At 34.3% G+C, this 15,770-nt stretch overlaps 2 protein-coding genes across 5 annotated transcripts in view; one reads left to right on the plus strand and one right to left on the minus strand.

The window, feature by feature from the left end:
• Positions 1-8,735, plus strand: part of LOC112047813 (catenin alpha) — a 94,756-nt gene extending 86,021 nt beyond the window's left edge. For all 3 annotated transcript variants that reach the window (XM_024085071.2, XM_024085068.2, XM_024085072.2), the window contains 2 exons: positions 3,913-4,076; positions 4,739-8,735. In XM_024085071.2, coding sequence (XP_023940839.1) covers positions 3,913-4,076; position 4,739 — 165 coding nt within the window. In that variant the 3' untranslated portion in view covers positions 4,740-8,735. The remainder of the gene's footprint in view (positions 1-3,912; positions 4,077-4,738) is intronic.
• Positions 8,736-9,977: 1,242 nt separating this feature from the next.
• On the minus strand, positions 9,978-15,454 carry LOC112047772 (uncharacterized). Of its 2 annotated transcripts, none has more exons than XM_024085010.2 (6): positions 15,324-15,454; positions 15,007-15,142; positions 14,705-14,776; positions 13,284-13,433; positions 12,365-12,583; positions 9,978-11,782 (listed from the first exon to the last, which is right to left on the minus strand). In XM_024085010.2, exons 1-6 carry the CDS (start codon positions 15,336-15,338, stop codon positions 11,553-11,555), a joined length of 822 nt encoding a protein of 273 aa, XP_023940778.1. In that variant the 5' UTR covers positions 15,339-15,454; the 3' UTR covers positions 9,978-11,552. The 2 variants fall into 2 exon arrangements, with proteins under 2 accessions (XP_023940778.1, XP_023940779.1); XM_024085011.2 differs by having other exon boundaries at positions 15,211-15,441.
• Positions 15,455-15,770: the final 316 nt, after the last annotated feature.

Here is a 15,770-nt window from a genome sequence, read left to right on the forward strand (position 1 = left end):
CAATAGACGTATGTCATAATGGGCCTTTTATATCGTGACTACTACAACTATGATTTCTACATGCTTTATGGTTCTACAGCGTGATGTGTCAACTTGTTTGTTTGTTTATGCGCGCTATATGACCGGGTACTGACATGTTTGTATGTATCTCTGTATGAAGACATAACACGAATCGCTTACTACAAACATACCGCTTTAGAATATATAAGTATAAATGTGCTGCAATAACCCCATAACCATATTCTTTGTGACATTGAAATTGTGACAGTTTGAAGTAAAAGCCTTTTATGGATTGACATACCTGATCTTTTGACGCCTGAAAGTTTTCCATGCTGACATTAATTCACATATTAGTAGAGGATCCCAACATAAGAGGATCTTAACCCATCTGTTTACTGGATGAAAAGTTTTTTATATCAAATTAAATATGTCAATAAATATATTGCCAATGGTTTGTTTAAAAAAGCTTTAACTTAATATCGGATGTAATTATAATATATAAAAAGTAATATAAATGTAACTAGTTTGAATAAAATAAAGACAAAATCAATCTCTTGAATATTTGTGTCAATTATAAAATTCACTTCCAAACTCATCAAAAGATGGATTACATAAATATTATCCTTACTTACTTTAAAATAGTAAAAAGTTCAATTAAATACGATTTGCAGTATTACAAGCATTCGATAAAACGTAAGGTTTTTGTGGCCGTGGCATTTTGTTTGGTCACAGCTTGTATGAATGTATTTGGATCAAATTCCTTAATGATAAACGTGCTTGGAAGCCATTGGATCAGCTTATACCTTTACACAGGAAGTAAAACAAAGAAATTTTATGTATGATAACATTTTTTTTTTTTTATTGAATAAGACAACATGGAACTTAAGCTAACTTGATAACAATTGTAATTTTTTATAATTTTTTTTCAAAAGAGCAACTTTTGTGTTTCTTGGCGGTTCCTCTCAGCAGAACCTGCCTTCCGAACCGGTTGTAGAGAATTTACAAATAGTCAAACATAACATACTGATTTTTGCAGTTACTCGAGCGCGGCAGATAAACATAAGGGACTATACCTTACACTTTGTCGAGTACCTCCACCGAGTATGAGCCCTTAATATTGGTGGGTACGTTTAGGGCAACCAAAAAAAAAAAACTAACTTCATAAATACTCAACCAGCACGTCAGATTAAGATAAGGTAGGTGAGTTGATAGCTAAAAACTGCACATTTCGAAAATCTGACGATTTGAGCGTAACGTAATGGAATGGGAGGGTTTCAAAGTTACAAAATTAAACCCTTATATTTTAGTGCTCGAGGTACGAGTGCGATTAATTTTTTACTTATTTTTAAGGAAATAATCTCCTAATTAATCGCTAAAATTTTCTTACAATTTCAGTAAGCCAAAGTAATAAAAATTGTTTTTAAAGTCTGTAGTTTTTTTTCCACCGCTAAAAGCGGAAACAGTAAATAACCATTTATTCTCCCTATATTATAATCTACCAAATGTAATCGGTCTCAATGACGCTCGAGTAACTGCAAATTTAGCATCCCGGGCTCCCCTACTATTAGCAATAATGTCTGGGTATCTAATCTAATCTCAGGCACTTAGTTCTAGTTATTTCATCAATCTATTATCATATTTCGAAAACTGTTCACGATTTTAATGTTATCTAGATAAACGCCTGTACAGAGTTACTGTAAGATCACGAAGCAATCATTTGTCATTGAAAAATATATTTGAAACGACAGAATCATCCTACAAATAGTTCCTAGAATAATATGTTAGATATACGACGATATGCATTGTCGGATATACGCCGACATGTCTCAATCTAATAAAAATAAACCTACAGGGTATTTAACTATGTATACCTTATGTTCTGTGTTCCATTTAAGACATGATAATTACTTAACATACAATAATGTGTCATATATACCCCGGATTATCTTGTTGGATATACACCGACGTGTCTTATTAACTATCCTTACATATATAGAATAATAATGTGTCGTATATACACCGACATTTCCTATTGTCTGTCCAGGGTATCATATGCAGGGTGTCCCGTTAATATATGACATAATTATTTCCATGTTCTGGAAAAAACTTACCTTGCAATAGAAAAAATTAAACTTTTACTTCTTGAAACAACAATTCAAAAGTAATTAACAAGTATAAAATCAACGCTTAAGTAATATTACAACACGTGGTATGACTAAACTGCTCTGAAGGTAGGTTTGTATTTTGTACAAAAATAAATATAACTTAAGAATCGTAAAATTTTGACTAACATATATTATGTTATTTTAGTAGGTATTGTCAGCTATCACTCTGTACAGTATGGCGTACTATTTACGGAACACCCTGTATACACTGGTATAAGTTGTCGGTGTATATCCGACATGATCATTAATAGTTGTGTAATTTTTAGGGTAAAAACTAATACTGTAAATCAGGGTTATTTAGGTAATTGTTGATCTTATGGTAACTTTCCTAGAAATTAAATATTTATGATTTGGAATATAAAATATATAACATATGCATAAGTATATATAACATGCTTCATGGCGGCTGGACAGAACAACTATGTAAGTGATGGCGACACTATGGGAAATTTATCTTTGTCTATGATTTTACATATTGCTGCATGTTTTCGTTATCATTAAATACTTTATATGTAGGTATATCTTCTTTTTTTAACGTCTTTCGCACGCTTTTTACGCAATAGATATTTTATGTAAATATATTAATCTATATTTAGTACATACCTAATTTTAATTATAATTGTAAATATTTGTAGATGATTTAGATTAAAATCCTTAGATACATAGTTAATGGCACATCGCCAAAATAGATTTTTATAAGATGTTTTTTTTTTTTCACTAATCTTAATATAGAACATATTACAAACACTTTTTACTAATATTATATCTCTGATATTATATTTTTTAATCTTAACTTATCTCATTTTCTTCATTGTTTTCTTTCACTTTGCTGCTATAATAGTATATTAATTTTTTTATTAATTCTTAAAAGCACGTTTATAACTTAATTATAAACTAACGAAACAATAGCTTTGATGTTTTTTATTTGATATTTACGTGTTTCGCTGTAAATTGAAAACGAATTCTATCATTAATAAATATAATAATTATTATTATTTCCACCTAAAAACTTTAAAGTCGTTTGATTTTCATTGACATTATCGTGAAGTTTTAATATTTAACAAATGCGTGCACCAGCGGCAATGTGTTTGTGTTTACGTTTTAAGTCATAAGTCAAACATATTAAGTTCTTTTCACCCAAATAGCTACCTACATTAATCACCGTCGGACATACATTAACAAACTGGTTTGTGTTATACAACTTTCAAATGACAATACTTATAACAGCTGTACTGTCGGATACACTCCGACAGACTGATTTATGATACACAAAATGGTTGTCCGATAAACATCGACAAACGGTTTTAATTACTAACCAGTTTCTGTGCATATCCCAAGTTGTTTATAATGAAAAAGTATCAAATGACAACACGAGTCGCACAGCTGTCGGAAAAACACCGACAGACGTTATTAGTTACTAACCAATTTCTGTGCATCACCAAGTAGTTTCTGGTAAAGTATCAAATGACAACACGAGTCGCACAGCTGTCGGATAAACACCGACAAATGGTTTTAGTCACTAACCAGTTTCTGTGTTCACCCCGAATAGTTCATGGTGAAAAAGTATCGAATATCACTAATCGCAGTTGTGTTGTCGGACAAACACCGACACACGTTTTTAGTTACTAACCAGTTTCTGTCCAAGTAGTGTATGGTGAAAAAGTATCGAATATCACGATTCGCACAGCTGTCGGATAAACACCGACAGACGTTTTTAATTTTCTAATTAATTTCCGTGTACCGCCAGTCGCCGATAGTGGTGTGGCGCATGAAGGCGCCGGAGAAGAAGCCGCTGATCCGGCCGGAGAAGCCGGAGGAGGTGCGCGCCAAGGTGCGGCGCGGCAGCCAGAAGAAGCAGCCCAGCCCCGTGCACGCGCTCGCCGAGTTCCAGAGCCCCGCCGAGAGCGTGTGGTGAGTGCCCACACGTGGCGTGCACTACGCTGTTGACTAGGGTAGCCACTCTATCAGCTGATGGACGTCCCCACGCAATGGCGTAGCGTGCCTTAGAGAGATCCTGTATCGAAATTAGACGAATCCCGAAAAATCTCATTAGTTTTTGATTTCAAAGTTTTTTTTTTACTTTTGTAATTTCTGCAGTTTTTTATGTTTTTTTTGCGAGATACACCAACAGATTTTACTTCCTACTATCCTACTAATATTATAAACGCGAAAGTTTGGATGTTTGTTACTCTTTAATGCCGCTACTACTGAAGCGATTTGGCTGAATCTGGAATGGAAATAGATTTCACTCTGGATTAACACATAGGCTACTTTTTATCCCAAAAAAATCCATGGTTTCCCAAGAAAACTGATGATTTTGATGATATGAATATTTGTTACTCTTTTACGCCTCGACTACTAAATCGAATTAGCTGAAATTTGGTATTGAGATATGGTTCCCGCGGGATTTGTGAAAAACTAAATTCCACGCGGACGAAGTCGCGGGCGTCCGCTAGACAAGTAATATTGTAGATTACTTTTTACAAATTTTACACACATTAACATCAAAATTGGTCGCCAAATTATTATTGTCTATTACTTTTTATTATATTCATTTTTTTTATTTGTTCCAGATATAATAGCAACACGGCTGGATGAACTTAAACTATTAATAATTTTATTATAATAGAATATTAAAAATACATAAAAAAATAATACTAAGTTATTACAATTAATTTCACATAATATATCCGACTTATTTTGACTTCGTGCTCGCGATGTATTTTTAGTTTTAAGTTTATTTAAAAATGTACTTTTTTATCTTTTTGCGAAAAAACACTAAATTATGGCAGATTTTTTTGACAGTTATGTCGAAAGACCGGATAAATATAAACATTTTTATTATTACGCCACATACGCAGACAACAACAAGGGTTTTTGTAAGGTTTGAAAATACCTAATCCCCATATTTTTCAGACAAATAAATGAACAAATAATTCTTTAATATATATTTTTATTTATCATTCTTATATATTTTTTTAACATTGTGATTTTTCAAAAACTCAAAACTATCGTGAAAATGAAATGAGTTATTTCGTAATAACTTTTTCAACCATTGAAAATTTTTCGTTGACATTTCAAAATTATTTTACTAAAATACTCAACGAATATATTTTAGAATTTAAAATATTGTGATTTTTCATTACGATGAAATAAATAAACGTTGCAACTCACACGATTTTGTCGATGTATATCCGACTAACACTTACATACTCTTACTCATTAATTTATTACTTAGTCATGAGCTTGTTCGCGTTATGCAATAAAAAGTGTGCACCAACCAGCGTAATTGTGTTTTATAGAGGTTATTTAATAATGATTTTTATCTTCCATTAGAAATGTATGTATGTACTAGAATATAAATTCTTTGCTATAGAGCTTACTCTAATAAGACACTGCACGCCATGATTTCATTACAGTCTCTAATGGTTAATCAAGTAATCCGAAACAATTTTAAATTGGTTGGACATACACCGACAAATATACATTTAAACAAAAAAAACGCACAGATCGATTAAAAAGCCTGGATTTATTTAAAAGTGATCGACATAAACCAACGAATGTAGTTTTTTAAACCTCGTATGATTTCATAACTAGTCGGACGTACGCCGACAAATTTAAGAAAGTTGCACCGTTTATCTATTTCAATTATACATTATTATTTATATTAACTTTTGTAGGTCTTGGATGTTGGTTGGCAAGACAAACCTCGAGACAAGAAAAACCTAAAAATGTCAACCAATAACGGAGGACTCGACAATATCGTTGTCTCTTTCGTTGTTTTGGGAAGAAAGAGAGGGCGATATTTCGAATCCGACTATTGGTCGATAATGTGTGTTTTTTCTATTCGCGAGATGTTGACTCATGCTAGGCCTATTGGTGAAATTTAAATAAAGCCTAAAATGTCCCGCTACGGGACGGCCAAATTTGATTTAGTGATGTAACTTTTATGATAATATAGTTTAGGGAATTATTATAATTATGATATATCACAGTTTTGTATCACCTTTTGGAAGTTTACAGTTACATTTATTGAGATATGGCGGTAGTGTGAATTATATATAGTACTCATATAAGTCAGCCATTGACGGTCAATTATTCTCACGTTTCTGCAGCGCAAACGGCAGCGAAGACGTTTCATAAGTCGAGTCGTCAAGCACGCAGAGACCAATACACGATCAGTTATAGTCGTGAGTGCTGCAGTAACGTGAGAATAATTGATCGTCAATGGCGTGCATTAGTTAGTGAAACATTATAAAGTATTATAATTTAAGTATTTATAGTTGTACTGTATGAAAACAATACAATTTTTTCAAAAAAAAAAATATAAATAAACATTTTTTTATTTGTATTTTAACAGACAAAAACGAGTTTGCTTTAGACCATAGACTGAACACAGAATAAAGAATGATCCAGAATGAGTGTTTACAAGCAGTGTGGTGAAACCGGTGAAACTCCTAAAAAAAAACTTCACGCGTCTCCTTGACGTTGACGCATATACAAACTTTTTTCATAATTTGTATTTCAAAATTTAATTCTAACAACAATTACGTAAAATAATCTAATAATCAATAATTACCAATTGAAAAAAATACTCCATCTTACTTATTTGGTATTTGTGAACAATTTTTAAAATATTTAAAAACACAAGACGCCATTTTTCTTGAATAATATTGAAAGTTACTGATGCGACGCTTTGTGTCGTACTGACTCGAGAATGTATTCGTTTTTGAATTTTGTCTTTGGAACAGCTACGACAACGTCGTATTCCGTGCGCTCCATCTGGCTATTATTCTTTAATCTGTGAGAGTGAAGTAAAACTTCTTCTTAAAATAATAAACAAAACGCCATCTATGAGCCTCTGACATAACTGCATCGCAACAGGTTCTTCAAGTGTACAAAGAGGGTTTGTTTCAAAGTTTTCTAACAACGCCATCTACTGGTAATTTATTACAACATACACCGTTCAACTGTGCCAGTAGATGGCAACACGCATTTTAAAATCGTCGCCCGATTACACTTTTCGTAACGCATTGAATAACTTACTCTCCAAGTGAAGCATGATTAAGAAGTTTTACTTAAAAAAATCATCATTTTAGTTTAACGGAAATACTTTAATATGTACGCGACTCTCTTAAAATCGATTTCATGTGATGCATAAAGTTGTATCCAAATGTGTGTAGGTTATACGCCGACCTAATTTTTTTTGTACTAAATAAATGGAAACGAATCTAAATTTTTATTAATCAATATATTGTAGGAAGTCCGTTTGTCTTTGTTTGCAATTCTTAGATGACGTCATGCGAGTGTCTGTGTGTATACAAATTCAAGATCGGGCTTTCCGTAGACAGAGTAGTAAATAGACGTATTGACATTATGTCGGTCTCTGTGGCGCAGTGGTGTGCGTGGTGGATTTACAAGACGGTCCTGGGTTCGATCCCCGGCTGAGTGGTGGGAGGCTTCGGCCGTGGATTATTACCATCTTACCGGCAAAGACGTATTACCAAGCGATTACCGTTCCGGTACGATTTCGTGTAAAAACCGAAAGGGGTGTGAATTTTCAACCTACGCCTAACAAGTTAGCCCGCTTCCATCTTAGATAGCATCGTCATTTACTATCAGGTGAGATTGTAGTCAAGAGCTAACATTCTTTAAAAAAAATTGCGTCAAATAACTCAGTTAGTGCAGGCGCTATAGGTAGGTGAGTAATATGAGGACCGCATTCTGTTCACAGTTAAATATAATCAAAAAAATAATATCAATATCGGTCATATTAAAAAAAACGTGTGCATCTCTCTTCTTCAACTAATTACTTTAATTAATTAAATTTATTACAATTAAGAATCCTCTATAGCCGAAGAGGTGTGAAAATCAAACGTCAAAACGTGTCAACTTCAGCTGTAACGCGTTACGTTACCAAGCGGTTTACCCTCCCTTATGATGTTGTCACTTCAATAAAGATTTCCCTTCAGCGCTATGTGCGCTGTAGCATGGTGCGGGTGACAGTTACCTTGTGACGTTCATGATACGTACTATTATGAATCGCGACAAACTTTCAAGAGTGAAACATGTCACCCGCACAATGCTATAGCACACGAACTGTAGTTGGAAAAGTCAGTGTTAGGAGTAGATACGACTATTGTCCAACGGGCGGGGATCGAACCACCACCCCTCGGTGATGAGTCCGACCGTTTTACCACTGAGCTATTGAGCCTTTTTACTCCGTCTACGAACTTTACACTCTAAGTGCTGTCTGTCAATTGTCTAGGTTCGCTTGTCTATACACCGCACCATTACTTATAAAGAGAAACGGACTTCCAAAGTAGACAAAAATAGTTTCATATATTATAAAGTAAACTCATATAAATGAAAAACACTAAATAATTTTAGAAGTATGAAGGTATTTATTTGATATTTAGTGATCTTTTTACATGGCACCTACTATACTTAGATAGAATTCGCTTGACGATAGAAAGTAATTATTATGATAATAAACAAATTTTTGTAGACATTTTCAATTTTCTAATATTTTATCTTGTAATGAATGAAACAATAAACTTATACTCCGAATGTTGTTTTTTATTTTATTTATAAATCTCCAATTACACATAAAGAAGCGTGGTGGGTCTAAGCACCATATAGATAATAATATTTTGATCTTGGAAATCTCTTGTTTATTAAAATCCGATTTTTTGAAAAGAATATTTGTCACATCCTTTTTTTTTTTAAATATACAACAAGTCGGGCGGGATCGAACCCCCACCCCTCCGTGATGAGTTCGACCGCTGTATAGCTATTGAGACTTGATTGGACGTGATAGCCCAGTGGATATGACCTCTGCCTCCGATTCCGGAGGGTGCAGGTTCAAATCCGGTCCGAGGCATGCACCTCCAACTTTTCAGTTGTGCATTTTACGAAATTAAATGTCACGTGTCTCAAACGGTGAAGGAAAACATCGTGAGGAAACCTGCATACCAGAGAATTTTCTCAATTCTCTGCGTCATTGGGCCAGCGTGGTGGACTATTGGCCTAACCACTTTCAATATGAGAGGAGACTAATGCTCAACACTCAACAGTGAGCCGAATATGGGCTGTGTAAATAATTCCCAGGCTTCCTTCCTTCCTTCCTTTTGGCTGGTGGGAGGCTTCGGCCGTGGCTAGTTACCACCCTACCGGCAAAGACGTACCGCCAAGCGATTTAGCGTTCCGGGACGATGCCGTGTAGAAACCGAAAGGGGTGTGGATTTTCATCCTCCTCCCGCTTCCATCTTAGACTGCATCATCACGTACCATCAGGTGAGATTGTAGTCAAGGGCTAACTTGTAAAGAATAAAATATATATATATATAGAGCTGACACCCACCACGCTGTCCCAATAATGTTGTTGTCTCAATTTCATTTAGTAGCATCGTAAACAACACAAGTTATTTAAACAAATAATAGGTATAATATTATCTACAATATCGAGTTGTGTACAGTACAGGAACTGTAAAAACTATATAATTATACATATAAACATAAATATATATAATTATACATATAAACATAAATATAATATAATGTAGGAAATAGTAGTCTGACACGGATACGACATCACTCGATCTTGTGTTGGCTCATACCTACGCTAGGTGGCGCGACTTGTATCCATAAAGAGTGGGGAGTTAGAGATGGGTAGCGACGGGAATGACTGGCGATATAAGACGCTCGCCGTACGGTCGGTTTCTGTATTGAAGTGGCGTTCGAGCCGTCCACGTTACAAGTACATAAAAGGTACAAAGAAAAGAAGAGTACAGTAATAGAAAAAAAAACAAGTTTAATTGGAAAATATCATTTATTTAATTCTTTAATGTTAAAGGTAACTTAAGTTATTCTCACAAACTTAAATAAAAAATTATAAAATATATCAGTTAACTTAACAATCTTATGGCATACAAGAACGAATTAATTAATCAAATATTTAAAATGGATAATTTAATCTTACTTTAAATGAAACAAGGACAAAAAATAATTGAAGCATAAAGCATATTCAAAAATAGTTAATTAATAAAAAGAATCCATGCATGCAAAGAGCTCCGGGCTATTATGGAAATTATATACACTCAGAGGCACAATTATCCGCAAACTTTACTATACTCGCGTCATATAAAAATGGGCGGATAATTGTGCCTCTGAGTATATATGAATTAATTAAATAACTAAATCCTTAACATATTCAGAATACAGCATATCAAATGCTGATGTCCTAAGTACATCACAGTAGTAGTGCGTAGACAAAGAAGTAAATAGACAACTGATTAGTGTCGATGAAAATCCAAAAAAAAGAGGGGGGGAGGTCAGCTGCCCCCCTAGGGATTAAAAAAAGCATCGAAAACAAGTGCAAGGCATGACGACTTGCTTTGCAATAACTATTGCTGTGACACTCTTTGTTGTTGCATGCTTGAGTCTCTATTATATTTTTCTCAAATATTTATCTCTGAATGTGTTAAAGTAATGGATAAAAATTATTTAAAAAATCACACACACATTAATAGTGTATTTGTATTAGAAATTACCTTCATCCGTCTGATTAATAGATGAAAAGTATTTTATATCAAATTTAGTATGTTAAAAACTATATTGCGAGTAGATTGCCTGAAAATTTCCTGGCCAAACTATTATTAACGGACAAAATAGCTTGAAAATGAATATAGTATTACATGACTGGCTAAAAAAAGTTCAAAACTAAAAAAAGAACAAACCCGGCTGAGTTTGTTGTGGGCTCTTCTCAAACCAAGATTTTTGGAACCCTCGTAAATTTAGTTTTATATTTTCGACTTTATTATCACCATTATTTTATAATATTAATACCGTTACGTTTCGAAAGTGCTTGTAAAGTAAGCCTATTGTGTTAACTATTGATAGTTTGACCAGGAGTTTTTGAGACAACCTACAACCAATATAGTTTTTAACGTACTAAATCTGATTTTCATTCATTAAACAATCGTTTCATATATATGGATACACTAGTTTTATCTTTAAGTTTTATCTTATTTGGGAGAATGCAACGGAAGCTAAAGTGCGCGCAAGATAAATCTGGCAACGAACTTAATGTTGCAATCTTCAGTGGTCTGTTTTCTCTTTTTTTTTTTATTCTTTACAAGTTAGCCATTGACACATAACTTGATTAGTTCCTATTTTGGTCACGCGCAAACTTGCGCGCACTATACCCACATGTCTATTATTTTATCTGTCTACGTCCAACAAGAGCAAAATACATGAATACATTAACGTGGCGTATGGTACGCGAGACAAGACAAAGATAAAAGTCGACCAATAGTCAATATTGGTCGACAAGGTCTTTCTCTTCGCGAGTTATGACGATGTTGGTAAAATATTAAAATAATTAAGTTAATCAAGTTTTATCTTTTTCCCACTCCTGTCATCTCCACTTTCATCCAACGATCTCTTGTTTCTATTCACATTTGTATCTACGTTTTCTTTATCTATTTCTATGTCACATTTCTCTTCTTTATCTATATCTTTAATTGCTTGATCCTTGTTTGTTTGTGTGTCCGTGTGTTCGTCTTCATCATCTGAATGTATCACGGTACGTTTTGGTTTAGATTTTGAACTGCCAGCTGGAATTATAAAACAATTAAATTGTTAAACTTCAACATTTATTAATATTTTGTGCCCTGTTGTTTCAGTAGCGTAGTTCTGGTTTCTGTGGTAGTGTAGGGATAAATTATAGCCTATAACACTCACAAATAATGTGGCTTTTTAAAGGTAAAGAATTTTCAAAATTTGTTTAGTAGATCCAGAGATTACCAACCTTTCAAATTTAACATTTTTATAATATTAGTATAGATGAACGCTTAATCATCATCATCATCACCATTAGAAACCCATATTCAGCTCACTGTTGAGCACGAATCTCCTCTCAGAATGAGAGGTATTAGGCCAATAGTCCACCACGCTGACGCAATGCGGATTGGCAGACTTCACACGCAGAGAATTAAGAAAATTCTCCGGTGTGCAGGTTTCCTCACGATGTTTTCCTTCACCGTTTGAGACACGTGATATTGAATTTCTTAAAATGCACACAACTGAAAAGTTGGAGATACATGCCCCAAACTGGATTCGAACCTATGCCCTCCGATTCAAAGACAGAGGGCTATCATCAATTAAAAGCCTTACATGTATATAATTTAATTCCTCACCATTAAGTTCTTCGTCACTTTCATCCAGAACTCTTTTAGTTCCATTAACTTTTCCAGTAGAGTAATATTCGTCTATCTTGTGACTGTTCTCTCCAGTCAATGGTTCGAGCTCTATGGTCTCATCCAGCTCCTTGTTTATGGGCTTGTCTGTATTGTCTGTGGGCTCTTCGTCATCTGACTCTATGATGTTACGTTTTAGTTTTGACTTTGAACTGCCAGCTGGAAATGGGCAAAATAATTATTATTTTTATATTAATATATAAATTTATTATAAAACACGGCTAAAATTTACTATAAATTTTATAATATCTATCTTAAGCTATAATATTAAAATATACTGAGTATGCCCAAGTAGTTTCGAACCAATACGGGGCCCTTAGTCATGAGCTGCTTCTTGTAACGCAGCACAATCCAATCTATTATTAAATTTAGTAATAAAAAAATAAATATTAGACTTCTAAACCATCCATATAATGACAGCATCCAATGAAATGGCTGGGCCGATAGTTAATTGAACTAAAATCACTTATTCATTATGTTTCATAGAGATTTAAACATCAATTTTTTTCACACAAGTTGACTACAATCTCACCTGATGGTAAGTGATGATGCAGTCTAAGATGGAAGCGGGTTAACTTGTTAGGAGGAGGATGAAAATCCACACCCCTGTCGGTTTCTACACGTCTTGGCCTGTAGCCTCTCACCAGCCAGACCTGGACCGATTAAGCGAACCTCAATTGGCCCAGCCAGGGATTGAACCCAGGACCTTCTTATAAATTGAAAAACTGTTGGTAGATATGACATGATCTAGTGGACAAAGATAGAACCACCACCTCTCGGTGATGAGTACTTTTACCACTGAGCTATTGGGAGCTATAAGAGGGACCCGTTACATAGGAATAGACCAAACAATACATACCCTTAGCAGTATCTTCTGCATCATCAGCTCTGACTTCTGTTCTGTTCTGTATGAAGAAGTTGGTGATGGGCTTCTGCCATTTGGGAGTTTCTCGTGGACACACACTGTTGCCGCCAGAGTAGCTTCTAGAAGACTTCTCACCACTGGACCCTGTCAAGACAATATTTTTATTTCATAACCATAGAATAAAGACGATCTAGAATGAGTCATTACAAGCAGCACAGTGAAGCCAGTGAATGCCATAAAAAAATAAACGTCACATGTCTCTTTGACATCTGCTTATACAAACTTTTTCTATAATTTGTTTTTAAAATTTAACACTAACAACAATTACATAAATTAATATATTTCTTTAGTTTTTGTGAACAGTTTCAAATGTATTTAAAAACATAAGATATCATTTGTCTTGAATTATATTGAAAATGACTAATGCAACACTTCATGTCATACTGACTCGAATGTATTCGTTTTTTAATTTTGTATTTGGAGTGGATACAACACTGTTGTGTTCCGTATGCTCTATCTGCCTATTATTTTTTAATCTGAGTTCATAACAAGTAGCACTAAACTGCGAGCTCACACATAAAGTGACAACGCAGTCTAAGATGAAAGCCATTCTCTCTTTTTAATTATGAAGGTTTTTTGTATAATGACATGTCTATCATACATCCTGTACCTACTCTAACCACCATTCTAAGTTGGCACTGATGATATACCACTGCAGAATGTTACACTGCAGATGGCTCGACATGCAATAGGCCAGTTGTTTTGTTGTTGTTTGTCTGGGCTAATCTCTGGAACCGCTTGGCCGATTTTAATGTGAATCTCTAGAATACATGTTATTGAGCAAAATATTAGCTACTTTAATGGGGATGATGACTAGCTTGGAATATATTGATTTTTATAATAAATTTGGATAAAAATTTGGTCATTTTTAACTAATTTATACATAAAAAGCAAAGATTGTCTGGATATTTGCAAAATAAATGAGATTATAAAATTTCAAAATCTATTAAAAATATTTTATTGTAATTAGATGAAAATTCATACAGTTTTACATTAAATGTGACATTTTTTAATATATGAACTATAAACATAAACGCACAAATAACAAAGATATTAGTAATTTTGTTTGAACGCCCATACAAATCTAACGATCAGCGAGCCAACGACGTTACTCGTGCCATTTTGTATGGAGCGTTTTCCAAGGATCCGCGGTAGCGCCGCAAATCTGACCCTTTAAATCCCTGTAGCTCAAAAAGTAATGATCGTAAATACCCTGTTACTTTGACAAAATTGCTTTACTATTAGCATACTCTTAATTTATATACCATTTAAAAAACTGTCATCATCCCTATTGTAGAAAAATCGTGATTGCTGTGAAATTTGTGAAAACCTTAACAGCAATGCCAGGAACTCACCGGAGGCTGTGGGGCGGCTCGACGCGGGAGCAGCGCTACAACTTCGTTTGCTGCTCTTCCCGTTCAACACCACTGAAATCATTAATTGTATATTTTTGAAAAATCTCAAAACCAAAAATACAGTTTTAAAGATCATGTAGTAACATGTCCTCATGTTGCTTTTTTTCTTATAATGCATATTTGTATAAAATCTTGGACCTTATTAGACAATACATACTTTTATAAACTATCTAAAACTCTAAGTATTTCAGGAGCATATTTGTTATTACAAATTGCTGGTAAATAGTTTGGATAAATGATACCTTTAGCGGCTACCGATGCTCTCGTCCGTGCCATATTATAAATAGTCCGTCTGTGCACTGTCCTAACTAGTAGTATTGCATAGAAGTTAATTTTCCAAAATTCCAACTGGGTTGGCATTAGAATAAGGTCGCCTTCCTAGAAATAAGATGATGATATCAGAGGATATTGTGGAGTCTAATAATACCTCTACAACATGATTTTACCCGCTGAGACTGATAGTTTTTTTTTTTTTTGTTAAAAAAGTTTTAGGTTATGTGCGTATATTTTGGCCAGATTTCATGGTCTAAAGTCACTGGTTTTATATTTTTTCACTCACAATTATCACAAGCATAACTCACAACACAAGATAATACACATTTTTAACAAGAAATCCCAAAAAAACATAAATAATTAAATACAATTAATATTTTTGTCAATTTTCATTTGACTAAAGCAATAATGTCACAGACTAACCTAACAAACGTGTTTTTAGCCACAGATGCATGACAGTAAACCTAGAATAACCACAGATAATTAAATAGTGTTAGATAATTACAAAATTTGGGCACCCCGACTCCAAGCAGTCTTGTCTGCCCTACCCCTAGAGTGTTTTTGTAAAGCGCGAAGCCAGAAGCTCGCGAAGAAGGTCCTGAATGAAGCAAACCTATGAGGCCTAGTTGAGCGAAAGGGGGAGGTGGCGAGCGAAGCGAGCCGGCGACCTCTGTAGCGAAACTAAGGTCCGAATAGGTGAAGCTGAATGAAGGGGCGACGAAGCGAGTCTTCT

This window comes from Bicyclus anynana, chromosome 27, assembly GCF_947172395.1.
Source record: "Bicyclus anynana chromosome 27, ilBicAnyn1.1, whole genome shotgun sequence".
NCBI classification, from domain to species: domain Eukaryota; kingdom Metazoa; phylum Arthropoda; class Insecta; order Lepidoptera; family Nymphalidae; genus Bicyclus; species Bicyclus anynana.

Bases quoted from the DNA above. Each gene is read 5' to 3' on its own strand.
- LOC112047772 (XM_024085010.2), bottom strand. The intron at 13,434-14,704 runs GTGAGTTCCTGG...TTGTCTTGACAG, and splicing joins GAGCCGCCCCACAGCCTCCG to GGTCCAGTGGTGAGAAGTCT. The intron at 12,584-13,283 runs GTATGTATTGTT...GCCCATTTCCAG, and splicing joins TGCAGAAGATACTGCTAAGG to CTGGCAGTTCAAAGTCAAAA.